At 48.1% G+C, this 27688-nt stretch overlaps 1 protein-coding gene across 2 annotated transcripts in view; it reads left to right on the top strand.

The window, feature by feature from the left end:
* Nucleotides 1–27688, top strand: part of WASHC4 (WASH complex subunit 4) — a 1268393-nt gene that overhangs the window by 1095919 nt on the left and 144786 nt on the right. Inside the window, exon 33 of one of the 2 annotated variants that reach the window (XM_078674599.1) lies at nucleotides 8779–12324. The exons of the other annotated variant lie outside the window; for it this stretch is intronic. Coding sequence (XP_078530725.1) covers nucleotides 8779–8849 — 71 coding nt within the window. The 3' untranslated portion in view covers nucleotides 8850–12324. Of the gene's footprint in view, nucleotides 1–8778; nucleotides 12325–27688 lie in introns of those variants that run through there. 2 annotated transcript variants of the gene reach the window in all.

Genomic DNA, 27688 nt, shown 5'->3' with positions numbered 1-27688 from the left:
TCGCTATTTCCTCATACCAAAGAAGAATAAAGGGCTTCAGCCTACTTTAGATCTTCGTCCTCTGAGTGCCTTCCTAAGGAAGGACAAATTGAAAATACTCACGGTGGCCCAGGTTCTTTGAGGAACTGGATGGTGTTTGTGCCCATTCTGCAGTCCAACAGACGTTACCTGTGGTTCAAGGCATGCCAGCAGCATTTTCATTGTGCTGTGCTCCCCTTCAACCTCACCACTGCCCCTCATCCTGCTTGTCTGCTATGCCAGGTGGCATATGCAGGCTCTGCAGTGGAATCCGAAGTTTCAGTGGGCCAAGCACCATGCCAACCTCTCAGACATGATGCATGTTTAGGAGGTGACTGTACATAATCTTCAATGGCGGGTATGTGACCGCAGTTGGAACAGCGGCAGATCCCTCTCCCCACCCAGAGATGACAGTGGTTACAGATGCATCACTACTGGGTTTGGGAGGTTAACTGTGGGAGGTAGATTTCAAGAACTCTGGTCTCTAGCAAAAATATAGCTCCATATCAGTTTGTTAGAGTTGCAGGTAATTCGTCTGCTGCGGACGGCCTTACTGCCATCCATCAAGGGAGGCTGGTACAGGTGCTCATGGACACCACCACTGCCATGTGGTACTGCATCAAGCAAGGCGGAGTGGGGTCCTGGGTCTGTTCCACGATGCTGTGAGCCTCTGGAGGTAGCTGGAACATCAGGGCATTTCCCTGACTGTTAACTTCCTTCTGGGATCCTTAAATGCCAGGGCTGATGAGCTCAGCCAGCGATGCCTCGCAGGTCATGAATGGTGTTTGCATACTGTGGTGGCACAGGCCATCTTACAACAGTTGGAAGGGGGGCCTGGTTAGATCTTTTTACAACATGAAAGTGCAGTGACGACCGTTTTGCTTGTTGGGGCTTCAGCAAAGAGATTATAGGAGATGGGTTCTAGCTGGAATGGAACACAGGCCTACTGTACGCCTTCCTGCTCCAGCTTCTCCTGCCCCAAGTTTTGAAAAAAGGTCAGGAATGACCGGCCCGTATAATCCTAGTGACTCTGAATTTGGCCAGGAAAGTGTGGTACCCTTAGCTTATGGGCATAAGCATCTGCCCTCCGATCAGGCTACCACTTCGGGAGGATATTAGATTGGAACAGCAGCGCAAGGCTCTGCACCCAAACCTATTCAAACTACACCTCCATGCATGGAGATTGAGTACCTGCAGTTGACTGTATTTAATCTACTATCAAAAGTTGTGAATGTCATCCTTGTTGCCAGGCATCTGTCTATGAGGCCCATTTATGCAGGGCGCAGAAACAAATTTACTGTTTGCCTTTGGCCCTCAAGGCCTTGCAGTGGGCACTGTTAAAGGTTATTCGTCAGCCCTTGCGGTTTAATAAAGGTTTGACACACGTTACTTGATCTTGACTTTTCTCGTGTGTACTCCATTTGAGCCGATGCACAGCTGCTTAGTTCATCTTCTGACCGTAAAGACTGTCTTCCTCATAGCAATCACTTCAGCTTGTCACTTGAGTGAACTCCAAGCTCTATCACTGCAATAGCCATACACCCCCTTTTTTCTGGAGAAACTGGTGTTGACTATTCAGACGCCCTTCTTGCTAATAGTTGTGCCTCAGTTCCACATTGGACTCTTCTACCATTCTCTGCCCAACCTCACCCCTTGAAAGAAGAGGAGAGGCTCTATTGGTAGGAACCCAAAAGAGCTTTTAGCTTTTACATTGATCGTGCCAAGGAACATTGGGTGGATGATCAGTTTTTGTGGTGTTTTCCGAGGTGCAGACGAGTACTCAGTCAAGGTGGATGGTCCTCTGCATTAAAATCTGCTAGGCTCTATTCTGAAAGCCCATTCGACCATGGCTAAGACTGCTACCACTGCGTTTGAACATGGAGTGTCTGTTCTTGATATCTGCCAGGCTGTGACATTGATGTCAGAGCACATGTTCTCGAAGTACTACACCCTTGATAGCCAGGTCTGAAGAGAACATTTTGCCTGTTTGGTCCTGCAGGACTTTTATTCTGAAGCCACTCCACTGACCTTCCAACTTGGGGAAGTACAGCTATGGTGTTTATCCTAAATGTGAGGCATCTGCAATTAGAACTATCCATCCGTAGAACAAGTTACCTGCGATAATGCTTTTTCCGGTGGATGGTCTATCTAAATGCATGTTCCTCACCTCACGTTTTTCCGAGTGGACTCTTTTTAGCATCTAAAAAGGTTCCAAGCTAGGAATCTGCTTTGGTATCGAGGATTGTGTCACGCTATGTGCGGAAAGAGTCAAGCAAGAAACTGACATGTGTGCAGGGGCATTGGTAAAAAGCTTTCGGATACATTCTGTCCCCTGGGGAATATTCTAAAGAGGAGGAATCTGCAGTTAGAGTATCCACCTGAAAGAGCATTACCACAAGTTCATGTCATGTCACATGTGCATAGCTCTTCAGTGTACAGCAAGCTGAGCTTCTACAACTGAACCTCCAGTTTATGCCCAAAACACAAGGATCTGAAAGAGACACGTTAGTATTAGATTCCTTACCTTAGAATATCCCCAGGCGTCAGACTGGATCCGGAAATTTTTGCGTAGCAGTACCCTTGCGCGTCGGTAGGCGTCGTCTGCGGCTCCGCATCCGTCGTCGGCGTCGTGGGCGCCGTGATGACGTCGTCGGAGTACTTAGACGCCGCCTCCGCGTGCTGACGTCAGTTCTTCTTTTTTCCGCGCCAGCAAGCGCAGATCTGGAAAAAGCAGTAACCCTAGTCATTTTTTGACTAACTTTTTGATCTCTTTTGATTGTTCTCGAAGTCTATCGACTCCGACGGTGCCGTAGGAATGCCCGGGTTTAAGCACTGCGATGATTGCGACCGCCTGATGTCGGTCACGGATCCTCACCGTGTGTGTTTATCTTGTCTCGGCGTCGACCACGACGACAAGGCCTGCTCCGACTGCCGGGCTCTCTCTTCGAAGGCCAGACGGGAGCGGTCCCGCAGGCGGCTCGAACTCCGGCAGTCGGTCCCGCGCCGCGAGAGGTCCCGATCCCATGGGAGGTCGAGGGACAGGTCGCGGGCTCGGAGCCACCACAGTTCCGAGGGTAGGCCGCACTCCTCCGTGTCGAAGTCGTCGTCAGGTAAGCGGCACAAGAAGTCCAAGCGGCATGGGTCGAAGTCGTCGTCAGGTAAGCGGCACAAGAAGTCCAAGCGGCATCATTGCTCCTCGGACTCCCCCCGACGCTCGCGCGATGCGGCCGGGGGTTCGGGTGACACCGCCCACGCGGCTCCGACTGAGTCGCAGGCGCCGCGTCCAGCCCCATACCCTACTGTCCCTGGGCTCAACGCGACGCCGGAGGAGATCGAGCGCTTCCTCATGGCCATGAGGAAACTCTCTCCTCCGACGTGCTCCGCGGCGCCTTCGGGCCCAGCGGATCCGTCTGGGACCCCTTGCGGGTCGGGGGGATCTGCCCAGACGCCGTCGGGTGCTTCGGGCCGGGCGCTGCAGGTTCCCGTTATCCCGACGCCGCCGGTGCCTTCAGGCCCGGCACCGAGGGGTTCAGTTGTTCCAGCGCTGCCGGTGCCTTCGGGCCCGACGCCGCTGGACCTCCTTTGGGTTCTGGTTCGTCGCCGGTGGACCTTACGACCTCCCCGGCGTCAGACCCTCAGGTGTCGCCTCCGGCGCCGTCCTCGGGCGACGCCGTCCCCAGTTCCACCTTCGTTCCTGTTCCGGCGCCTGGACGGCCCCGATGGGCGCCGCTCCATACGTCGGTTGGGGAGTTTCACTTCTATGAACAGGCCCCATTAGCTGAGAACCCTTAGTTTCAGGAGATGGGTGATGAAGAGGACTGGGAGGGGTCTGAGGACCCTCTGACCAGGGAGTGTCAGTCTCATGAGGACTGGACAGGAGACCTTGGGGAGGCCAGTGGCCTGGACACCTCTCCAGGCACTGGTTTTGTCTCCCCTCCTACCGTGGCTTCGGAGGAGGGGGCAACATATAGTGTGGTGCTGATGAGGGCTGCCAAGGCCTTGGGCCTTGAGCTCCCCGTCGTGGCCGTGAGGACTAACCTCCTCACTGAGGTCCTTAAACCGCAGTCAAGCTCGGCCGAGCCTCTGCTGCCCTTTAATGAGTCCTTGACCGACGTTCTTCTGGGCACTTGGTCCAAGCCCGCTACGGGTTCGCCCGTAGATAGGAACGTGGCCAGACGCCACCGCCCGGCCCCGGGCGACCCATGTTTCCTGACCTCCCACCCTACCCCTGAGAGCCTGGTCATCCAGGCCTCCAATTCCCAGACCGCATTCCCGTCGGCCCCGCCGGACAGGGAATCCAAGAGGTATGACCAGTATGGGAAGAAGATCTTCTCATCCCTTAGTCTAGGCCTGCAGTCTTCCAACACCGCCTGCCTCTTGGGACGTTACACCCACTCTGTGTGAGATAAGGTCGCGGAAGTGCTGCCAGAGTGTCCTTTGGAGGTACGGGCCAAACTCGGCCAAGCCCTTGTGGAGGGCCGGGATGCAGCCAAGTATTCTATCAGGTGTGGACTGGATACCACCGACTCGCTAGGTAGAGCGATGGCAACGACGGTGGCGGTCAGACGCCACGCCTGGCTGAGGTCCGCCAACTTCTCGGCAGATGTCCAGAGCACACTCATGGACATGCCGTTCGATGGCCGTCGCCTCTTTGGCGACAAGGCAGACCATGCGCTTGAGCGCTTTAAGGACTCCAGGGCTACGGCCAAGTCCTTGGGCCTCTCGGGCCAGCGCCAGCAATCGGCTGCCTTTCACTCCTTTCGTGGCCACGGAAGGGGTGCGCCCACACGCGCCGCCAGCCATGCTCTGCAGGGCAATACCCACGCGGTGGCGGCCGTGGGAACCGCCGTCCGGGCGGTCGGGGGCAGCGGCGAGGTCAGTCCACACCTTCCCCCGCAGCATCCGCCTTAAAACCCTCCTAGTCCGTGCTTTCAGGCCCATGTGACGCCAGTGGGGGGCAGGGTTTGCCATCACCACCTCCACTGGCGCACCGTCACGTCGGTCAGGTGGGTGCTGCAAATCGTCCGAAGGGGCTACTCCCTCCCCTTCGAGGCGACTCCTCCAGCCATGCCACCGCAGAACCACCGTGTGTCGGAGGATCATTTGCGACTTCTGCAGGAGGAAGTTACGGCCCTCTTGGCCAAGGGGGCCATCGAGCGCGTTCCTGGGCCAGAAGTAGGGTGTGGTTGCTGCTCCCACTACTTTCTGGTACCCAAGAAGGGCAAAGGGGGCCTACGCCCTATCTTGGACCTGAGGAACGTCAACTGCTTCCTCCGGAAGGAGAAGTTCAAGATGCTGACACTGGCTCAGGTCCTGGCTGCCCTGGACCCAGGAGACTGGATGGTAGCGTTGGACTTGCAGGACGCTTACTTTCATATCCCCGTCCTGCCTGCCCACCGGCGCTACCTGCGGATCATGGTTGGCCACGAGCACTTTCAATTTACCGTGCTCCCCTTCGGCCTTACCAGCGCCCCACGGGTGTTCACAAAGGTGATGGCGGTGGTCGCAGCTCATCTGCGCAGGTTAGGGGTTTCAGTCTTCCCCTACCTCGACGACTGGTTGTTGAAGGCGGGCTCCCCCCAGACAGTCGTCAGCCACCTCCAGACGACGGCAGACCTCCTGCACCAGCTGGGGTTCTCCATCAATGTGCCGAAGTCACACCTGTGCCCCTCTCAGAAGCTCCTCTTCATCGGAGCGGTTCTGGACTCAGCGCGGTTTCGGGTTTATCCGCCCGAACAGTGGATCCGGGATATTCAGGCTCCGATTCCCATCTTTCAGCCGTTATCCCAGGTTTCGGTCAGGTTGACGCTGCGGCTTCTGGGGCTGATGGCCTCCTGCATCCTACTGGTGCATCACGCCAGGTGGCGGATGCGGGCTCTGCAGTGGGACCTGAAGTTTCAGTGGGCCCAGCATCAGGGCAACCTATCCGACCACGTCCTGATCTCGGAGGGCACTGCCAGACAGCTGCAGTGGTGGCTTACGGACCGCGATTGGGTCAGCGGCAGATCCCTCTCCCTCCCCCAACCGGAGCACGTAGTTGTAACGGACGCATCCCTCCAGGGCTGGGGAGGCCACATGGGAGAGGCGGAGATCAGAGGCCTCTGGTCTCCGGCGGAGACCCGGCTCCACATCAACCTGTTGGAGCTCAGGGCGATTCGTCTGGCACTGAAGGCATTCCTCCCCTCTGTCCGGGGGAGTGTAGTGCAGGTGTTCACGGACAACACCACCGCCATGTGGTACTGCAACAAACAAGGCGGGGTGGGGTCGTGGATCCTTTGTCAAGAGGCTCTTCGCCTTTGGCAATGGCTGGAACGCCAGGGCGTGACCCTGGTGGCTCAACACCTGGCAGGTTCTCTGAACGCCAGGGCGGACGAGCTCAGCCGTCGGTGCATGATGGATCACGAATGGCGTCTGAACTCGGACGTGGCGCAAGGCCTCTTTCAGCGATGGGGAGAGCCTTGGTTAGATCTATTCGCCACCGAAGAGAACGCGCAATGTCATCAGTTCTGCGCGTTGGAATTTCCAAGGCGGCACTCGCTCGGAGACGCTTTTCGTCGCGAGTGGAGTTGCGGTCTGTTGTACGCCTTTCCGCCTATACCACTTCTGCCCAGAGTGCTGAAGAAGATCAAGCGCGACCGGGCCCAAGTCATCATTGTGGCTCCGGACTGGGCGAGAAGGTACTGGTATCCAGAGCTACTCAGTATGTCAGTCGATCCCCCGGTTCGTCTGCCTCTTCAGGAGGACCTTCTGTCGCAGCAGCAGGGGACGGTCCTCCACCCGAACCTGTCCAGTCTCCACCTCCATGCTTGGAGATTGAGCGGCGACAGTTGAGGCCATTTGACTTGCCTCCTGAAGTTTGTAACATCATTCTGGCAGCCAGGCGTCCCTCCACAAAGTCGGTATACGCCTGCTGGTGGAACAGATTTGTGGCATGGTGCACAGCAAAGGCTGTGGATCCCCTCAATGCCCCTCTTTCTGAGGTCCTTCTCTTCCTTCTTTCTCTTGCCCAGCAGGGCTCTGCTCTGGGCACTATCAAGGGCCACCTTTCTGCCCTTTCAGCCTTTCTCAGGCTGCCTGATCAACCTTCTTTGTTCAAGTCCCCTATTGTTAATAGATTTCTTAAGGGCATCACACACACGTTTCCTCCTGTTCCGTTTGTGATGCCTCAGTGGGACTTGAACCTGGTTCTTACATTTCTGATGTGCGCTCCCTTTGAGCCACTTCGCAACTGTCCTCTTCGCCTTCTGACTTTGAAGACTGCTTTCCTGGTAGCCATCACCTCTGCCAGGAGAGTGAGTGAGCTCCAGGCCCTTTCTTGTACTCCGCCTTTCCTTTCTGTCCATCCGGACAAAGTGGTGCTGCGTACCAACCCTTCTTTCCTGCCCAAGGTTGTCACGGCCTTCCACATCGGGCAGTCTATCACCTTGCCATCCTTCTTCCTGCCACCGCATCCCTCTAAAGAGGAAGAGCGGCTCCACCGTCTGGACCCAAAATGTGCGCTCTCATTCTACTTGGATCGCACACGCCAGTTCCGGGTGGATGACCAACTCTTTGTTGGTTACGTGGGCGCGAAGAAGGGGAAAGCGGTGCACAAGAGGACCATCTCCCGGTGGATCATCCTGTGTATCCAGGCATGCTACTCCTTGGCTCGGAAGGAGCCTCCTGCTGGATTGCGGGCTCATTCTACCCGAGCCACGACGGCTACCACTGCCCTGGGCAGGGGTGTGCCCTTACAAGACATCTGTCAGGCGGCTACGTGGGCATCGCTGCACACGTTTGCAAGACACTACTGCCTGGACAGCCAAGTCCGGAGGGAAGGCTTCTTTGGCCGTTCCGTCCTCCAAGACTTTCCGGTGTGATTATTGGTTCGCAGACCCGCCACCGGGGTTGGTATTGCTGGGGTATCTATTCTAAGGTAAGGAATCTAATACTAACGTGTCTCTTTCAGATGCACAAGTTACTACTTGTGTAACGATATATCTGTAAGAGACATTAGTTAGTATTAGATTCCTTACCGACCCACCCATCCTCCCCGTTCTGCGAACCAATATCTAGGGTTAGGGTTGTTCCCCTTCAGGGCCCTAGTTTCAATGGCACCAGTGTTGGTTTTTAACATGGCTCTGCGTGTCTAAGCTGTGTCTAAGAACTGACGTCAGCACGCGGAGGCGGCGTCTAAGTACTCCGACGACGTCATCACGGCGCCGACGACGGACGCGGAGCCGCAGACGACGCCTACCGACGCGCAAGGGTACTGCTACGCAAAAATTTCCGGATCCAGTCTGACGCTTGGGAATATTCTAAGGTAAGGAATCTAATACTAACTAATGTCTCTTACAGATATATCGTTACACAAGTAGTAACTTGTGCTTTACCCTACTTAGCTGTAGGCGTGGCTGCAGTCAGGGCTTATTTATCAAATCAAGGCCCCTCCCTGCTCACCCACTGTAGAACTGTACAGACTTCCTTTGCAATTTGGCTGGAAATCATTTCATGTAAAAGGTTGTCCCATCACCGAGACTTTGTGCTTGTAAGTGTCTCTGTGGGTCACTAGTGCGCGGATACCCGCACGGCATTTTACACAAGTGTATGTTGTACTATGTCAATGTCATGTTGTATCCCGAGTTACCGATGTGTAAGCATTATTTAAACACAAGGACGTCAGGTTTGCGAGTACTAAATCTATGCATTGGACACATCACTTGACCTTTTAAAATGCATGACCTTTGTTAATGGTTTCCTTCTCTTTTCGGCTGTTCGTAGATGAGGCGCATAAAAGCGGCGATGGGGACCTGTCTAGCATTTCCGCTTCAATGGATCACGGCGTGAAATGAAGGTTTGTGCGCGCGGACGTCGGACACCGCAGGCTTCACCCTCTTCCAGTTTCAAGTGACAGATTGCCGAGCTGCCTGTTTCATTGATTCGTGCAGTGTAAATCCAGCTGTACCGACGCTCTCCTAGTTGAACACTGTGACCTCCTCTCCCCAAGCATTCTCTTACCCTGGCCAGACTCATGTCTTTTTGTATTGATGTTTGTAAAACGTGTCAGCGTGGTTTCACCTTTAAGGAACCGAGGACTGGAGAGCTCAGGTCTCCTACGCTGCCTGCCCGTTTGTCAAGTCAGAAAACACACACGCCAAGTAGACACACTCCAGTGTTTTTTTTTAAATTTAAGATGGATTTCAAGAGGCGCACCTGGCAAGCACGACAAAAGGTTCCGAACTGCATCTTAAACACCCGGGCTGTTTACCTGGTGCATCCTCTGTGGTTTCGAGAAATAATGTATGTATCTAGCTCTTTGAAGTTGTCTTCAGGATGGCCATAGCCACAGAAAGAATAACGTTTTAATTCGGTGCTCTTGCTTACTGTGTTTTACCATCTGCGTGTGTGAAAAAGGTGCTCTGTGATAGATTTCCAATAATCAACTCACGAAGCTCGTTCCACATGTTACCCTGTGCATAGTTGACAGTCCGAAAAATGTCTGACCAAGAGGCCGGCTCATTAAATGAGGTGTCCCACACATTCTAAGAAATTGAGTTGATGAAATACCAAAATAAACTGTACCTAATTTAAAGTAAAACTAAAATCCCCCATCAACGGTGTGACATGAGCTAAAAAAAAGTCTCCTTTGAGGTTGGAAGTTTTTATGTGATACCAGCGGATGGCTTGCTCGGATTTCCAGCAAGCTATGACGTAGTCAAACCCAACTACGAGCCAGAACGATCCGTAGATATATCTTTTAAGAGTGCAGGGTTACATTGTTCTGAATGCTCAGATACTCTCTCCCATCTGCATGAGTTTTCACTAAAGTCAGATGAGACACATCTGATGAAAAATGTGCGTTTACTAGCATCATTGCTATACTGCAATCAGGGAAACAAATAAGCTTCACTTTAAAAATAAAAAAAATATCATTGGTGTGTCAATTCAGACCAAATTTACAAAACCTAAGTGTGCCCATTCTCAAGCAATAGCTCGGTTTCAGCTCCCCGGTTCACATCTGCATCTGTTATATCAGCCAGCTACGATTAGTCTGCGTGACTGTCAGCCATTTAGCCAACTGTATGTGCAATTTAAGGGAGCAATGATGTGCCAAATACCAGGCATGGCTCAGTTTTTCACATTTCTCTTTAATACTGCAAGCCTAAAAGATACCTTTGTTGGCAAAAAGCCCTGCTGACAAATATTAGTGGATAGGGATTTGTGTCAAAAAGCAGGGGTGGCTGCATGGGAATGCCAATGTACCACCCATGGTACGCCCCTTGAGGCAAGGCAGCGCTAATGCTACTTTGCTTTAGGCTTCATTTTCAGTGCAAGTCAAGCTTTGCGCTGGAAAGTAAATCCCAAATAAACATTTTACACTGATTTGCACCACTTTTGTGATACAGAATATTAGTAAATCTCCCCCACCCCCACGGTTTTGTTTGCAATACTGAAGAATACTCAACCACAACTGTGGCTCCGATTTACAATTATGGTTGATCTTGTCTTCTCATCCTTAACTATGATCCACCTGAATGCTTTCCCTTTATACCCAAGATATGATAGTAAAGAAGTGTTACCTTATTTTTTTTATATAACTTCTTTAGAACAAGCTGGGATGCTTTTTTAAAAAAGAATGTTAGTTCTGCCTTCTCATTGTCAGTACTTGATGAATTTTCATGATGTATTCTTGTGTCTTTTTTGTTTCTTCCTTTTCGCATCAGCAACATTATTTCATGCGATTGAAAAGGAAGGGACCATTAAAGCTGACAACGTGGTTCAACTGTTGTGAGTGCTAGAAAAGGACTATTTCAGATGGGCATCCCTGTATAAACCCTGCGTCTGAGATAAAGTGGCAGATCAAACTGTTGCCATAGGTTCAGACACCGGTAAAGCTGCGAGTGCTCTGACAGCTTTCCCAAGAGGAAGTGTGGTACCCATGTCTGAACTGGCTCAACGCCCTCTTTGCAAGTGCCTGTTCTGGATGGCCGTATCATCCAGGGCAGGCTCCATCGAAGAGCTTCCTCATTGTCCCTTTCATGTGTAGGGCGTCCAAGTTAAAGCACTCTGCCTCAAACACCTAAAGGCAAGTGGCCGGCAGGGAACTAGGGCCTGAAACATAAAGCCATATCCAACATGGGGCAGTGCTTTTAACCTCAGTGTCCTCCAGGTACACTAGAAGCCAGTGGCAGATTTCCCAGAATGACGTCCTCACGCGGGTCAGTGCCATGACAGGAACTGCCCTCAGTGTAGAGTAGTGAGAATGTGACTCAAAATTGTTCTGAATGACACCCGTCCCAACCATATCTTAATAGTCTTTTTGAACATTGGCTGTTCCTGTGGGTAAATCTCGGTAGCCAAGCTGTAAAGCACGCCGGTACCTTTCCTCAGACACCAGACTTATCCATGACTCTTTCAAATAAAGTACTTCAGGCGGAGCGGAGTCTATCGCAATCACATTTCATTTGATGTTATTCTGTCATGTGATAACCAGAGTCTTCAATCCAGAGGGAAAATACTGCAAGCCTCTGCGGCATTATCTCTGTCCTTTAAATTGTGTCATGCCTCGCACCTAAACTCTTGTCCAAAGTGAACGGAAGCAGTTTAGAGTCTCTGGCCGCTTTTCAGGGATCGCCATCTGCTAAGAAACGAGGGGCTGTTGCCAGTTTAATCTCGCCTATTCTCACAAACTTGCTGTTTTTTGAGTAGTAGCAAATAGGTCGTCATAATACAATAATAATATCAGTTATACAGTTACAGCTTTTTATTGCTACTTTTCATGTTGTGCTATTTGGCAAATGTCAACAACCCCATGGCAGGAAAGACATGTTTTGATACTTTGTTTTTCCACAATTCCTTCGAGAAATGCAGAAATTGACATGCCCTCCCTTTCCACTTTAATCTAGACTGTTTTAAGTCCGTTCCATACACTTTGCATTTATTCTGCACAGCAGCTGTGCCTAACATGAACATTATTAACATACTGTATATCATTTTTTGATTACTGGAAATAGGTTGAAGAATATAGATAATTTGTATGTATAATATTTAGAACTAATACATTTCTGTCTGTATAAATATATATATAATGACAAAGTTTCTGCTAATTGGTTTGCCATTGGAATTTTTTTGAAGAAAAAGTAAACTTTTTATCTGAGAAGCATAGACTATTTGCCATTTTCTCAGGTATGATGGACCAAATGTAACAATATATATTATACAAACTGCATCTTGCAAAAAAAAGTGTTACCTCAGTTTTCATTAGTTCTGTGGATAAACACCATGTACATTAATACGTTGTCAATAAATGTTATTGAAAACAATGTATCTACTTGTGTTGAACTGGTTTGAATATTTTTTTCTCTTTATTTAATAATTTCTGAACTGTAGGTAGTATGTTTGAATTTAGCTGTTCTAATAGAACATTTTCATATAAAGAGATGGCCTAAAGAAGGTTTTACTGATGAACAGATTTTCAAATCGTGCAATTAAAAAAATGCCTTCTTCCAGAGTAGCTGAGTTTTACCCACTGGGTTGAAAATGCAAAAAATGCCTTCTTCCAGGCTAGCTAACTTGTACCCACTGGGTTGCAAATGTGAACAAGCATTGGCATAGCCAATAGGTCTCGCTTTTGGGACCTTATAAGTATTTAGTTATGCAGCACAATATCCTTGGTGCAACAACATCAACTGTTGCATCGCTAAACACTTATAAGGTCCCAAAGCCGACACCTATTGGATATGCCAATGCTTGTTAAAGCTAGTGTTTTTCTTGGACTCCTGGAATGGCTGTCGCTCACAACCTTGCTAGCCTTTTCACTTCAGTTTCCTATAATGGATTCTACTTTGCTTTCCTCATCCTGACAGACACACAGCCAAGTCTACACTTTTGTACCCTTTTATTGCACAGTTCTCACGTTTTCCAAGTCTATGTTTGAGCAGGCCAGCCGTTCTGTGTGTCTGCAGGCTCCTTTATCCGTTTCTAAAATCAGAACTACATGTACCAGAATGCAAAGCAAAAACCTTATTTGGTTGAGGCACTTATGTATGTATTTGGGACACATAAGAGTTCTGTTTTTGACAAAGTCCGCCCAGGAATTGAAGCACACAGAGAATAATATACTGTTTCAGAGCTCTCGTCGCATTCAGCTACCTGTAGTCCTGTTTACACCATCATATATTCCGGGCCGTAAGTACCAGAATACAAAGACAAAATCTGGATTGTGCTACTTGAATATCAATGCGGACTCTGCTGAAAGTGGTACTCATTTTATCGGCCGTGTTGAAAAGGATGAAAGGAGGAGGCAATCTGAAGATCACAGCAACGTTGCTGAACTCACTCAGGGCCATATTATCAAGAACGGCGATAATGTTATCGCCGTTTTTGATAAAATGGCCCTCAGATTCTTTCCAGATTATGCATGTATTTTCTAACAGAGAAGTGTCTATTTTTTTAGCTTCAGTGATCAGAAGTAAACACTCAAACACCATGATACAACAGATGTGTATCTTTAACAAATGTATGTTCCACAAAATACAGCCAGCTAAAGTCATAAATGAAGAGGGGAAGGAAGCAGGCGCTTCCCCTTTTCTTGCTCATGGTCGTTTATGCAAATAGTGCTGCAGGTGTTTCAGGTCTGTTGTGGTTGTGTATCTCCGTGCAGCATTCTGCAAACCCTCCAGACGTGATTGGCGGGCGTCTGCAGCAGTAAGGTATGTAAACAAATGTGCAGCCGAGGCTATCTCGGCTTTGCATGCATGGGCAGAGTTTATCGCAATAGAGGGAGAGAAGTTTGTGCTTTGTTCATGCTACATTCGGTAATGGCGGATTTCCCAATAAACAGCATTGTTGTAGCAGGTTTTAGAGTCCAGGGGTGCCTCCAGAGTACTCCAGAATATTCTGATTGTGCCATAGCACATTTACAGAACTTTATATTCCTTGAAGACCGTGAAAGTGATGAAGTGTGAGCAAGACAGAGAGGCAGAGCGAGGCGCGCGTGCTTGGGAGAGCGAGAGGAAAGCCAGATGGTGCCTCTGCTCATGACTGTGCACGTAACCGCACGCTCTATGCCACACAAAAAGCTGTGGTCTGCTTTTTAAAGCCCACTCACTAAATGTCTCGCCAGAGCAGAGCATGCACTGGCTCAGGCGAGACCTAAACATGCCTTCTTCCAGGCAAACTCAGTTTTACCCACTGGGTTGCAAATGTTAAAAATGCCTTCTTCCAGGCTAGCTCAGTTTTGCCCACTGGGTAGCAAATGTAAAGTGTCAAGTTAAGAAAGGCGATGTTTTATATGTTGGATTGTGCAATGAATTTAGCCAGTACTCCAAAAAGCGTAAAATACATTTATAGCACTTGATTGCGAGAGCTATCTGTTTAAGTTACAAAAGCCAACCATTATTTAGAAAAAATCAAAGGATGTGCTCACGTTGAAAACATACATACATCATTTTAAAATTACCACCTTTCTTGGAACATTGATACACACCTAGTTCCTGTGGCTTCCCTGACGAAATACACCGATATACACATTTTCTATCTGACTTGTGTTCCTAACTCAGCCACACCACAAACCGGATTTTGCACAACTTGCAATATTTTTAGAATGGTTATTGCTATTCTACGATGCTTTTAATTTTCTCATTCTAGAGACGTATGGACAATGATGTGCTTTATCTGCTTAGAAATTGGGTTAAAAGTCTGATATCATGGACTTTGCTTTCATTCTGTAAGTAAACTACTGATCAAATACAACAATAGCCTGCAATAGAGTCTTAGCCCGGCGTAGAAGACACCACAAAATGTGTATTAATCTGACAAGGGCATGGTAAGAGGTGGTATTTTTCGTTGAGTGCACGTGGAGAGCCCCAACCCCAAGATAGGCAGTCCTTTGTAAGTGTCCAGAATCTGCATTTAGCGAGTAGTCAGATTTGCACATAGAGTAATTATCAAGGCATTGCCTTGTACCATTCTCCGTTTAATGCAGCATGGTTTCTTACATGAATGCAATAGTAACAAGCATTGGAAATGCAATAGGTCTCGCATTAGGAAAGTTTGAGCTATTGGTATTGTAAATGACACTTTTTTTATTTATGTGTTGGTTTTGAAAGTAGCAAAATTAATAGCTTTGTCAGTTACAATGTCAATAGTGTTAACTTTTGCAAATGTGACACCTATAGCATTTGTAATGCAATGTGTGTTGTATTTACGTGACTTAGATGTCTTGATATTACAAATAACAATGGCTTTTAATTTTGTAAATAATTAATACTTAAATAAAAGTTATTGTAATTTATAATGGTAATAGCTTAAACGTTTTTAAATAACTTTTGTGAAGATTATGTTCAGTGTATTTTATTGTGACGAAAATCCAAGAACATTGCATTTGCACCTACACACACACAGAGCCACACACACACACACACACACACACATATAGATGTGGTAGTGGTGGATCTGGGTGATATGGTGGTGGTGGATGTGGTGGTGATGGTGGATGTGGTGGTGATGGTGGTGGGTGAGGGGGTGGATGTGGTGGTGGATGTGGTGGTGATGTGGTGGATGTGGTGGTTGTGGATGTGGTGGTTGTGAAAGTGGTGGTGGATGTGGTGGTGGAAGTGATGGTGGTGGGTGCGGTGGATGTGGTGGTGGTGGATGCGGTGGTGGATGAGGTGGTGGATGTGGTGGTGGATGTGGTGGTGGTGGATGCGGTGGTGGATGTGGTGGTGGTGGTGGATGTGGTGGTGGTGGATGAGGTGGTGGAGTTGGTGGTGGAAGTGGTGGATGTGGTGGTGGATGTGGTGGTGGCTGTGGTGGTGGTGGGTGCGGTGGAAGTGGTGGATGTGGTGGTGGTGGATGTGGTGGTAGATGTGGTGGTGGTGCATGTGGTGGTGGATGTGGTGGTGGATGTGGAGGTCATGGTGGATGTGGGGGTGGATGTGGTGGTGAGGGTGGATGTGGTGGTGAGGGTGGATGTGGTGGTGGATGCGGTGGATGTGGTGGTGGTGGATGCGGTGGATGTGGTGATGGTGGATGCTGTGGTGGTGGTGGATGCGGTGGTGGTGGTGGATGCGGTGGTGGTGGTAGTGGTGGATGGGGTGGTGGTGGATGGGGTGGTGGTTGTCATGGTGGATGTGGAGGTGATGGTGGATGTGGTGGTGGATGCGGTGGTGGTGGATGCGGTGGTGGTGGATGTGGCGGTGGATGTCATGGTGGATGTGGAGGTGATGGTGGATGTGGAGGTGATGGTGGATGTGATGGTGGATGTGGTGGTGGGTGTGGAGGTGATGGTGGATGTGATGGTGGATGTGGTGGTGGGTGTGATGGTGGATGTGGTGGTGATGGTGGATGTGGTGGATGCGGTGGTGGTGGATGCGGTGGATGTGGTGGTGGTGGATGCGGTGGTGGTGGTGGATGGGGTGGTGGTTGTGGTGGATGTCATGGTGGATGTGGAGGTGGTGGTGGATGTGGTGGTGGATGTGATGGTGATGGATGTGATGGTGATGGATGTGGCGGTGATGGATGTGGCGGTGATGGATGTGGCGGTGATGGATGTGGCGGTGATGGATGTGGCGGTGGTGGATGTGGCGGTGGTGGATGTCATGGTGGATGTGGAGGTGATGGTGGATGTGGAGGTGATGGTGGATGTGGAGGTGATGGTGGATGTGGAGGTGGTGGATGTGGTGGTGGATGTGGTGGTGGTGGATGCGGTGGATGTGATGATGGTGGATGTGATGATGGTGGATGCGGTGGTGGTGGTGGATGCGGTGGTGGTGGATGTGGTGGTGGATGTGGTGGTGGTGGTGGTGGATGTGGTGGTGATGGTGGATGTAGTGGTGGTGGATGTGGTGGTGGATGTGGTGGTGGTGGATGCGGTGGATGTGATGGTGGATGCGGTGGTGGTGGTGGATGCGGTGGTGGTGGTAGTGGTGGATGCGGTGGTGGTGGTAGTGGTGGATGGGGTGGTGGTTGTAGTGGATGTGGTGGTGGATGTAGTGGTGGGTGTGGTGGTGGTGGTGGATGCGGTGGTGGTGGATGCGGTGGTGGTGTATGTGGTGGATGTGGTGGTGGTGGATGTGGTGGTGGATGTGGCGGTGGATGTCATGGTGGATGTGGTGGTGGTGGTGGATGGGATGGTGGCTGTGGTGGTGGTGGTGGATGCGGTGGTGGTGGATGCGGTGGATGCGGTGGTGGTGGATGCGGTGGATGCGGTGGATGCGGTGGATGCGGTGATGGTGGATGCGGTGATGGATGTGGTGGTAGTTGTAGTGGATGCGGTGGTGGATGTAGTGGTGGTGGGTGTGGTGGTGGTGGTGGTGGTGGATGTGGTGGTGGTGGATGTGGTGGTGGTGGATGTGGTGGTGGTGGATGTGGTGGTGGTGGATGTGGTGGTGGTGGATGTGGTGGTGGTGGATGCGGTGGTGGTGGATGCGGTGGATGTGGTGATGGTGGATGCGGTGGTGGTGGTAGTGGTGGTTGTAGTGGATGTGGTGGTGGATGTAGTGGTGGTGGGAGTGGTGGTGGTGGTGGATGCGGTGGTGGTGGATGCGGTGGTGGTGGATGCGGTGGTGGTGGATGTGGTGGTGGATGTCATGGTGGATGTGGAGGTGATGGTGGATGTGGTGGTGGTGGTGGATGTGGTGGTGGTGGATGCGGTGGTGGGTGCGGTGGTGGATGTGGTGGTGGATGTGGTGGTGGATGTGGTGGTGGTGGTGGTGGATGTGGTGGTGGTGGTCGATGTGGTGGTGGTGGTGGATGTGGTAGTGGTGGATGAGGTGGTGGTGGATGTGGTGGTGGTGGATGCGGTGAATGTGGTGGTGGATGCGGTGGTGGTGGATGTGGTGGTGGTGGATGAGGTGGTGGTGGTGGATGTGGTGGTGGTGGTGGTGGATGCGGTGAATGTGGTGGTGGATGTGGTGGTGGTGGATGCGGTGGTGGTGGATGTGGTGGTGGTGGTGGATGTGGTAGTGGTGGTGGATGTGGCGGTGGTTGATGTGGTGGATGTGGCGGTGGATGTCATGCTGGAGGTGGTGGTGGATGTGGTGGTGGTGGTGGTGGTGGATGTGGTGGTGGTGGATGTGGTGGTGGTGGATGCAGTGGATGTGGTGATGGTGGATGTGGTGGTGGTGGTGGATGCGGTGGTGGTAGTGGTAGATGGGGTGGTGGTTGTAGTGGATGTGGTGGTGGATGTAGTGGTGGCGGGTGTGGATGTAGTGGTGGTGGGTGTGGTGGTGGTGGTGGATGCGGTGGTGGTGGATGTGGTGGTGGTGGATGTGGTGGATGTGGTGGTGGTGGATGTGGTGGTGGATGTGGAGGTGATGGTGGATGTGATGGTGGATGTGGTGGTGGTGGATGTGATGGTGGATGTGGTGGTGATGGTGGATGTGGTGGTGGATGCGGTGGTGGATGTGGCGGTGGATGTCATGGTGGATGTGTGCCTAGAAGCGCCATACCTCCCATCATATAGGTCAACATGTTGCTGCGAATGGTGATAAATAGCACGTTCTAGTCTGCTCTACCTGCATGTATGGTTCATCCCATTGAATTTTTCATTAATATATGTTTTATTTTTTTTTAAAACGATGAAACCAAGACCAGGGTGCAATGTGTTAAATGTGCATAACGGCACAATCACATTACAGAGGCCATGTGACTTTTAGAGACACGTTTCCCTGTGTAACAGTCCTTGCAATGTGCAATCTGAGACAGAAAACTATTTTTCCCATGTCAATTCTGCTGTACCGTTGTAAAAAAATGGACTTTGACACTGTAGTCATAAATGTGTGAAGGTAGCGCGTTTTAAATTCCGCTCTTTCAAAAAATGTGTATTATGGAACCAAATGTATTTCACTGCAACGACAGACAACGGGTCGATCTATCGACAGACAATAGTATGTAATTGACGTGGGTAAACGTGGCTGGTCGTCGCCTTTTTTACATGCATCTCCATGTAGAATTAAGAAAATGATATCACCTGGGAGGCACACCACTCTCCAACCGAGGATTACATACGTTCAGACCATCTGGTAGAAGGCGCTATATAAATGCAGCAAATCACCAAACCTTCCTCAAAGCACACGGGAAGCATTTCAGGCTCTTGCTGGGCAACATAAAGAGCACGAGCTGTTCGCCCATCCCCCTTCAAGCAGGACTAGCGACCAGAGCCTCCCTCGAGGCGCTTTACTTTACACTCACAGCTCAAGAACACGATGGAATGTATTCAGATAAGATGCTCGGGTGGTGATAGGCAGATGCATCACACCTCGCACCGCCGGGCAGGGCGCCTGTCATTGTGACTCATAATCACAAAATAAAAGCAGGCGGAGGGCATTGCTGTGGGGAGGGGGAGGAGAAATGCGACATGGCGGGCAGGGGAGGGGGCGGAGCGGGGAGAGGGTGTTAAGCAGCAGGGGCCTTTGAAGTGAAGCTAAGCTTCACTTCAAAGGTGTGGGAGGAGTGCGGCAGAGGGAACAGACGGCGATTTGGTGATGTGCACGCGCATTTTAGGTCAATGCGCAAGCGCATTGACCTAAAAGCCACGGGCACAGCACCAAATCGCCAAGTTCGGTAAAGTCTGTTTAAGCCCCAATAGAGCTTCGCCAGCTAGGCGCATGCGCCCAGCAGGCGAGCCCTAAAAAGGTGGTAAATGCTCGAAATCATGTGTGCATGAACTATTGTAAACATTAGCCATTAGCTATAGGTTAAAATCTGCAAAATGGTTTCATACAGCAAGACAGTGGAGCAGCCTACCCAGGGCTCAGCATTAAATCAACCTGCAGCACAAATTCTAGAGAATTCCATGCAAAAATAACAGAGCATAAACATGTCATTTAGTTGGGTGTTAAAGTGCTCCCAACAGCACATTCCACTGCGTAACCCACTCCTCACACAGCTCCAACAACGTACACACATTCACCTAGAAAGATATAAACGGAGTCACAGTAGTATTTAATCATTCCATAGTAAACATCCACCCAGAACAATCACACTATGCTAACCCAGTGCTTCCAGTTAATTCACCTACATATAAATCTTTTTGGGCAAACGGAATAACCCATTTATCATCTAAGCATCAGGCAAAATGTCTAGCCACACGAACAATCGACTGGCACGTCAACCATCAAATATCCCCACACTGCTTGCACCATCTCACAGCAGACTCCAGTTATCAGTGCAATGGCTGGACCTAACCCAATGGATGGTATGAGACCATGCCAACAGATCTATCTCATTCTAACGAAACAAAAAAAAGTGACTAGTACCATTTAATAAAAAAAATACTAATAATTTCATCCCTATTAATGAAATTAGATATTGACTGAACACCAAATTCAGATAGGTAGAGGAGTTGAATGAGTGGCCAGACAGGGACTTTGCAGTGAAAACGAAATTTAAAAAAAAAGCTTGATGTTGCTTTGGTATTTTGTATTTTCTTGTGTGCTATATATTACGACAAGAAGGATGAAGTGGTTATCTGCTGGATACCCAAGGTCAGATTCACTAATCTTTAACACAAGGCAACTTGTTGCGCTGCATTGTGTGGAAGGGAGAGAGTGAAATGCTCCATATCTACTAAATTATGTCACGCTTCTGCTATCTCATAGTATTGGCGCACTTAAGGCGGGCAAACACCTTTGCAGGCACCTGTGGAAAGGTGCCTGAGTTACGGGCAGGATCCAAAGAGGCATATCCCTTTGTGTGTGCTGCAGAATGGTGCACACATGGAAAACGAAATAGCCACGAGAAAAGAGGATATTTTCCTCATTACTTCTCTGTTGAGTACGTGCACCTTTTAAAAAATGTTTTATTAAATCTGAGTTTGCATCAAAATACATAGGTGGATGCACAGGAACGCACATGCTCCACCCATGTAACGCCTACCAGATGCAAGTAACGCAAGGCAGTGCTATACACTGTGTTGCGTTGCTATGTATTTACTGAACCACACAAATCGACTTTACTGCCAAAATGGACTTTGCATCGGGGCTGCGCCTCAAAAGTGACGCAACCTGACACAGAAGTTTAGTAAACCTGGGACTCAGTTCAACACTCACTCATATTTAATATACTCTCTCCTCCTCTCGTTTGTTTGTTGTTTTTGAACTATGCTGATTTGCCTCTTTGTTTAGATTGGGTGGGGCTGTCTCTTTCAGATCCAAACTTGTAAAGTAACAAGAGTGAACTATAAAAGTTGCAGAAATGTGAGGGGTATTACTAGTTGTAATATATGATACAATATTATTAATCTACCAATGCCTTTCACATCACTGGTAGGACTATACCCACAGTGCTTTCTTGGTCTAGACAATTGTGATTTCACTGGTGCAGTCACAGCTCAACCTGAGGCAGGGACTATAGACCTAAAATCTGAAAGGCAGGCTGGACTTCAATCGTGGTGGTTGAGGTAATTTGCCAATGAGCCCATCCTACTATGATCCTGCAAACTGGGCCAAATAAAACATTTTTACATTTGGCTAATGGTAGGCAGGCAAGCAGTCAAAGTCTTCTCAGGGAGGAAGTGTGGGAGCGTGCAAGAACTCTAAGCTTTACAGTCAACCAACAGACACAATAGCAAATTGTCCAGCCCAGTGCTTACCTTTATGAATTAAAAGAAAGTACTTTAAACGCACAACATAACACTACAGGGTGCAATAGGAGGAATCTGACACTTATCTGTAATCCTTTTTGCAACCTCCCTTAAGGCACTACACCCTTCGTTATACCCCCACCCTGATGGAGTTCTCCTGCACCTGTAACCCTTTCATATAATTCAGGAAAAGGCTCCAATTAGGCACAGATGCAGTACTCTCATATCCTCTTCAAAGCATAGGTATGCCCAGTAGTTCAGTTTGCATTCATATCTTTGTGATTAATCACTCAATTTTAATTATCTCGCAGTTCCCAAGCTCTGTGCTCTTCTTAAGGTTTGGGATGGTCCTGCTCCTTCAGCTACCTCTTTGCTTGGAACTTAGCGACTTGAAGATCTCAGCATGGTTGCTGCCATAGTATCTCATCTTTGGTAGTTGCAGCCCCCCCAGATCAGTTGTTACCTGGTAATATGACAAGTACATCTTCTGAGCTGATGTTTATCTTGTGGATAGCTTCCACAGTTACGGCCTCCAATCTAGTGCTTCCACCTCAACAATGACAGAGCATCCTCCTACGGATATATGGCACATTAATAGTGATTTGGTACATTTTGGAGTCATTTCTGGGAGATGCTACTGGAATTTTGGGGCTATTAGGAGTTTAGTGAGTATTTTGGAGTCTACTGTGGAGAATTTGTTGCAATGGGATGGAAATTAACTACTATGCTTTGGCAATTTTTTTGAAAGTAGTCATCGCGATAGCAAAAAAACCTCATCCTGCAAAAAAACCCAAAGTAATCCCAAACTGTCTTCGATATTTAAATATTGAAATAAATAAATTGATTAGGGATCAATATCTTTTTTATACTCTCGAAAGATATAAAATAGTTCTTCTAAGAAGAAGGAAAATGAGGATGAAGGCCAGATTGAAGAGAGAGAATGAAGATTCCTTGTGGATTAAACTTCGGGAAGCCTCCTATAGGGGCCAAGCTAGGGTATTTTGGTCGATAATTGGTGAGGGTTGTGGTCTAAGATCTAGACCCTCTCCAATTTCTATAGATGAGCAGATTTGGGTTGAATACATCGAGCAATTATATAGTAATAATGATTTGACCCGTGAAAACGATACACTATTCGTGGTTAATCATTTCTACGGCCCTCCGTCCGAGAAGGACATTGAACTAGCCATTAAGGGCTTGCGTTCTTCGGGCGCGATGGGTCCGGATGAGCTCCCTATCTCGGTGATAAAACAACAGAGTGAGCTATGGAGTAAAATTCTCTTTCCAGTTTTTAAATTCTGTTTTGTTAGTGGAACTGTTCTTCCCTCCTGGAAAGGGAGCATATTAGTCCCCCTCTTTAATAAAGGAGCTAGAGACTTGCCACAAAACTACCGTCAAATTGCTCTTTTAGATGCTATAGGTAAGGTTTTTGCAAAATGTCTTCTTAACTCGATTAATGATTGGGTGCTTAAGGCTGAAATCTTACCCCATGAACAGACCGGGTTTAGGCAAAGGCACGGTACATTAAATAACCTGTCTGCATTACAGGTCATAACTGAGAAATATGTCAAGATTCGTGGAGGGGGAGTTTATGGTGCCTTTATCGATTTTTCCACAGCCTTTGATAAAGTGGATAGATCTTTGCTGTGGAGAAAGTTATTTGTATTAGGGATGCCTCCTATTTTCATTAATTTAGTTTGCGCCTTGCACTCAGACACTTGGTGTAGAGTGCTGATGGGTGGGGAAAGAGGGTTATCTAGAGTGATTTTTACAGCAAATGGGTTAAAACAAGGGTGCCTATTGGCTCCTTTGTTGTTTTCCTTGTATATAGCTGATCTCCCTCAGGTTTTATCTGCAAGTAAAGGTATTGTTCCGTCCTTGGGGGGTGCCCCAATTGCATGTTTAATGTATGCAGACGACATACTGATTATGGACCTTACTCCAAAAGGCTTGAACAGTCGCCTGCATGCTCTATATAAATATGCGGAGGTGCATCATCTGAAGATAAACACTGCAAAAAGTAAAGTAATGTGCTATATGGGTAGGAAAAAGTCAAAATATGCGAACTTTCACTGGTCTGTGGGGGGTCAAAGACTGGATGTAGTACATTCTTATACTTTCCTCGGAAAAATAGTCACTAGCAATTTAAGTGAAAAAGTACATATAGCGAATAACACACGTAAAGCTATTGTCCAAGGGAAGAGTTTGATTTCACTTTATAAAGCCACTGGTAGAAGGCACTTTGCGACATTGCTGGAGGTATATCGAGCAAACGTTCCTGCATCTCTACTTTATGGTATGGAAATAGTTGACATGAAAAGCTGGAGCTTTCTGAATGCAACGGAAGGCAAAATTCTGCGTAGTCTAGCTTCTGTCAATACAGCAAGTTCAACTGCTTCCCTAAGACAGGAATATGGCTTACGCAGTAGCTGGGTTCAAGGCTTAGCGGGGATAGTGCGCTGGGTTTTTAACCTGGCAAAGGGAGATCCTGGCACTTTAAGGTATTTTATAAAAACTGAGTTATTGGGAAATTTTAATAAACATTTGCTAATTGTAAAGAATTTCAGAATTGCTGCTGATCTTCTGCAATTAGATGAATCAGTTTTATTTACTTTATCAGCACATCAGCTGAAATCCACTCTGAAGTCGGCCTCCTGGGAATTAGGTTTTAGACTGGATAGGGAGGCTTGCATAGCAAAGAAAGGTATTTCTCCAGCCATTGACTCTTGCTTAATGAGGAAAGCCCAACCATATGTTTTTTGGAAACTCCCTCATGGAGTTCGGCGCTATGGCCCACAAGCATCAATCATTTTTGTAGTCGCAAACGGTGCGATTCCTTAAAATCGGCAGTTTGCGAATGCAAAAGTGCTGGTTGGGATGCATCATGCCATTTTAGAAGTCGCATCTTTTTTACGATTTCTAAAATTGCGTTAGCATATAAGAAATCGCAATTGTGCGATTTCTTAAATGCTATGCATCATTACAGAAAAATGTGCGATTTTTAAAATTGGAAGTGCAAATTACCACGAAGTTCAACTTCGTGGTAATTTGCGAAATTGTTTAAAAATGCACAAAAATGCATTTTTAAAACTGTTAAGCTACAGACACACATGTCCTAAGGACATGTGTGTATGTAACTTATGCTGAAAAGTACATTTCATGGGTGCAGGGGGGGTCATTTTGACCCCCCTCTCCACCCTTGAAATGCATTGATGAATTGCAATTGCACATTGTGAATTCGCAATTCCCATTCATTCCTATGGGCATTTTGGCCCATAGGAATGAATGGGAATTGTGAATTCGCAATTGAAAATTTGCATTTTTTTTGCAAATCGGTAAAAATAGCGATTTTTACCGAATTGCAAAAAAAAAGCAAAAATATTCATGCATAGGCTTTTGCGATTTCTAAATTGCGAATTGTTATTTTTCGCAATTTAGAACTCGCAAAAGCCGATATTGATGCATGTGGGCCTTACTGTTTTTATTAAGGCAGGATTTACTCCCTTTGAACTCCCTAATGTCCAGATGGTATGGCTCCTCATCTTTATGTGACTTCTGTAACATCAAAACTCAGGATATGCACCATGTTATTTTCGTATGTCCGGCCCTAATGGTGCATAGGCGCAAGTGGTTAAGACCAATTTGTCTCCAACTGAGTATTCTTTCAGCTACTGCTTTCCTTGATGCTATTCATAACCCTCCAAATGAAATGTTCTGTTTTAAATTGTATAACTTTTTAAAATGTTTCTTAGCGATATATTAGATGGTTACAAATGTCTATTCTTCTCTATATTGTAATTTTGTTTATATGTCACTGTATTAAATCTGTTAATTCTTTTATGTGGATCTCATCTGAGTTCCGAAATCATAAATAAAATAAATTTGAATTTGACAGAGCATCCTGACTCAAAGTGACAGCACCTGTCTCTTAGTCACAGCAGACTGCTATCACTTACGATTTTTGATACTTGCAGAAATCTTGATGTCGTTCACAACCAAAACCGTTCAGGAAGACCAGCGGTCACTCCTGGCTTCACCCACTTGCAGCTGCTCTCCCGGGCTATTCACCACACCAACACCACAATCAGCTTCTCCTTGTGTGCACACTCCTCTACAGCGCCAGACATCTACTGACACAGGGAAGAACCTCAGCTCTTCCAGTTGAAAGTGCAGACTTCAAGTGAAGTCCCCTCACCGCCAAAACTCTGGCTGTCATGCAGACACTAGCCCTAGTCACACAGCATTCCTTTGAGTACTCTGAGGATTTGCAAATAGGGGATGGGAATACATTGAGCAAGGTTACAGAACCCGTTTAGGTTAGTTCTCTTTCAAATGTCTGTTTCTGGCTGTTCCTCAGACACAGCCTCTGTGCTGGTTATCTTTCTCACTGCAGATAGTGATTCTGGCTCCAAGCAGGAGTATCCAATACAATACGTCAAAGACGTGTGCGATCTCAGCACCTAGCTGTCATTAGCCTCACTAAAGCAGTAATCCAAGACCGACAAAAGGACTCACCCTACCCAGAAAATGCCTCATCTTAAACAAGAGAAACATCTGTCCTATCCATCACCACTACGATCTACCAAATGGGAGTGGTCAAGAAATAATAATCTGCAGTATTTTGCTAAGAAGTTCCTCACTCCATTGCCTTGGTTTCCACCTTCCAACCACAGGAATGTAGTAAATACACTTTGTATGAAAAGGCCTCTTTTGACATGGTTAACCCCACACTTTACGCCTGGAACATGATGAGATTTTGACCAAAAGCGCATTGGGTCCCTGCTAACCAGGTTCCCAGTGCCAGAGCTCTTTCCCAAAACTGTACCACAACTGGCACAATTTCATCCACCATATAAGTCCCTAAGAAATGGTACCCATGATGCCTAGAGCATTAATACTGAAGAGCGTCCTCCAGGGCTGCAGCACGAATTGTGCCACCCTAGGAACCCCTCACCAAGCTCATGCAAGCTGTCATTGCAGGCAAAACTGAAGAGCCTACATGGCACACATCCCTGTGTGCCATGCCCACAAACACTGCATGAGATATAGATAAATCACCCCTACCCAACAGCCCTATGGCAGGGTGCACTATAACCAATTTTGGACATAGCTGCATGAGCAGGTATAACCCTGCAATATCTAGCCTATTCTTGCATATTGTAAGTGTGCAAGGAAGCAATAGAGAGTACATGTCTGGACACTCGCCATTATGAGTTCCCCAGCTACATGATGGCTTCACTGTACCTTAAGATGTTTGGTACCAAGCATCTCGTCTTAATAAATCCTCATTGATAGCAGTCTTGGATTTATTAATAAATGCACACATAACATTTGTGTTTGTAAAGTGCACATTCACCCAGATTTATCTTGCCGCTGAATAACAGATGTTTATTCTTACCCATCTCAATAGTACTCATTTTATCAACCTCAGATGGATGAAAGGCTGAGTGTACCCACCGGGATTTGAACCTGTGACCATGAGGGCGAACAGAGGCCCCTGCAATAGACGCATTAGTCCACTGAGCCACCAGACTCGGCGTAGTGGTGTCCCCTGAAATCTACCAAACACTGGTGTGGTCTCTGACTAGTCCTAGCTAGCTTGTCACCACCAGACATGTTTCTGACCGCAAGGGGGGAGAGCCTTCATTCTGAGGCCAGGCACAATGCCAGCTCTGAGCCGAGGTGCTTCACACCTCCTCTAGGCCAGTACGACAATCCAAGGCGTGAAGCTTCAATGGCGGTGCCACCTTTGAAATGCACCCCAGGTGTCTCCAGCTAGTGGAGGATGCCAACCCCCTGGCCTGGTCCCCTTTTGACGGGAGGACAGGCAGGAAAAGTTTTAGATGAGGAGGTGGGACCACATTCAGCCAGCACCAGCCCTAGGGTGAGGCAGGTGATGTGGACCCCTCTTTTCAGATTTATCTACCTTTTGTTGGAAGAAATTAGCCAATTAGGGTCAAGGTTGTGCTCACTCCTCCAAAGGACATGGTCAATAGAGGGTGTCAACACCCTAAAGGTAGGTAGCCCATTGGCTACAACCTTTCTCACCCGGTGGCACCCCTGGACCCTACATTTTCGATTCGATGGACCTAAGAAGAAAACAGA

Source organism: Lissotriton helveticus, chromosome 1_1, assembly GCF_964261635.1.
Source record: "Lissotriton helveticus chromosome 1_1, aLisHel1.1, whole genome shotgun sequence".
NCBI classification, from domain to species: Eukaryota; Metazoa; Chordata; class Amphibia; order Caudata; family Salamandridae; genus Lissotriton; species Lissotriton helveticus.
Note: the sequence above shows the minus strand (reverse complement) of the source record. Positions and strands in the feature narration are given on the sequence as shown.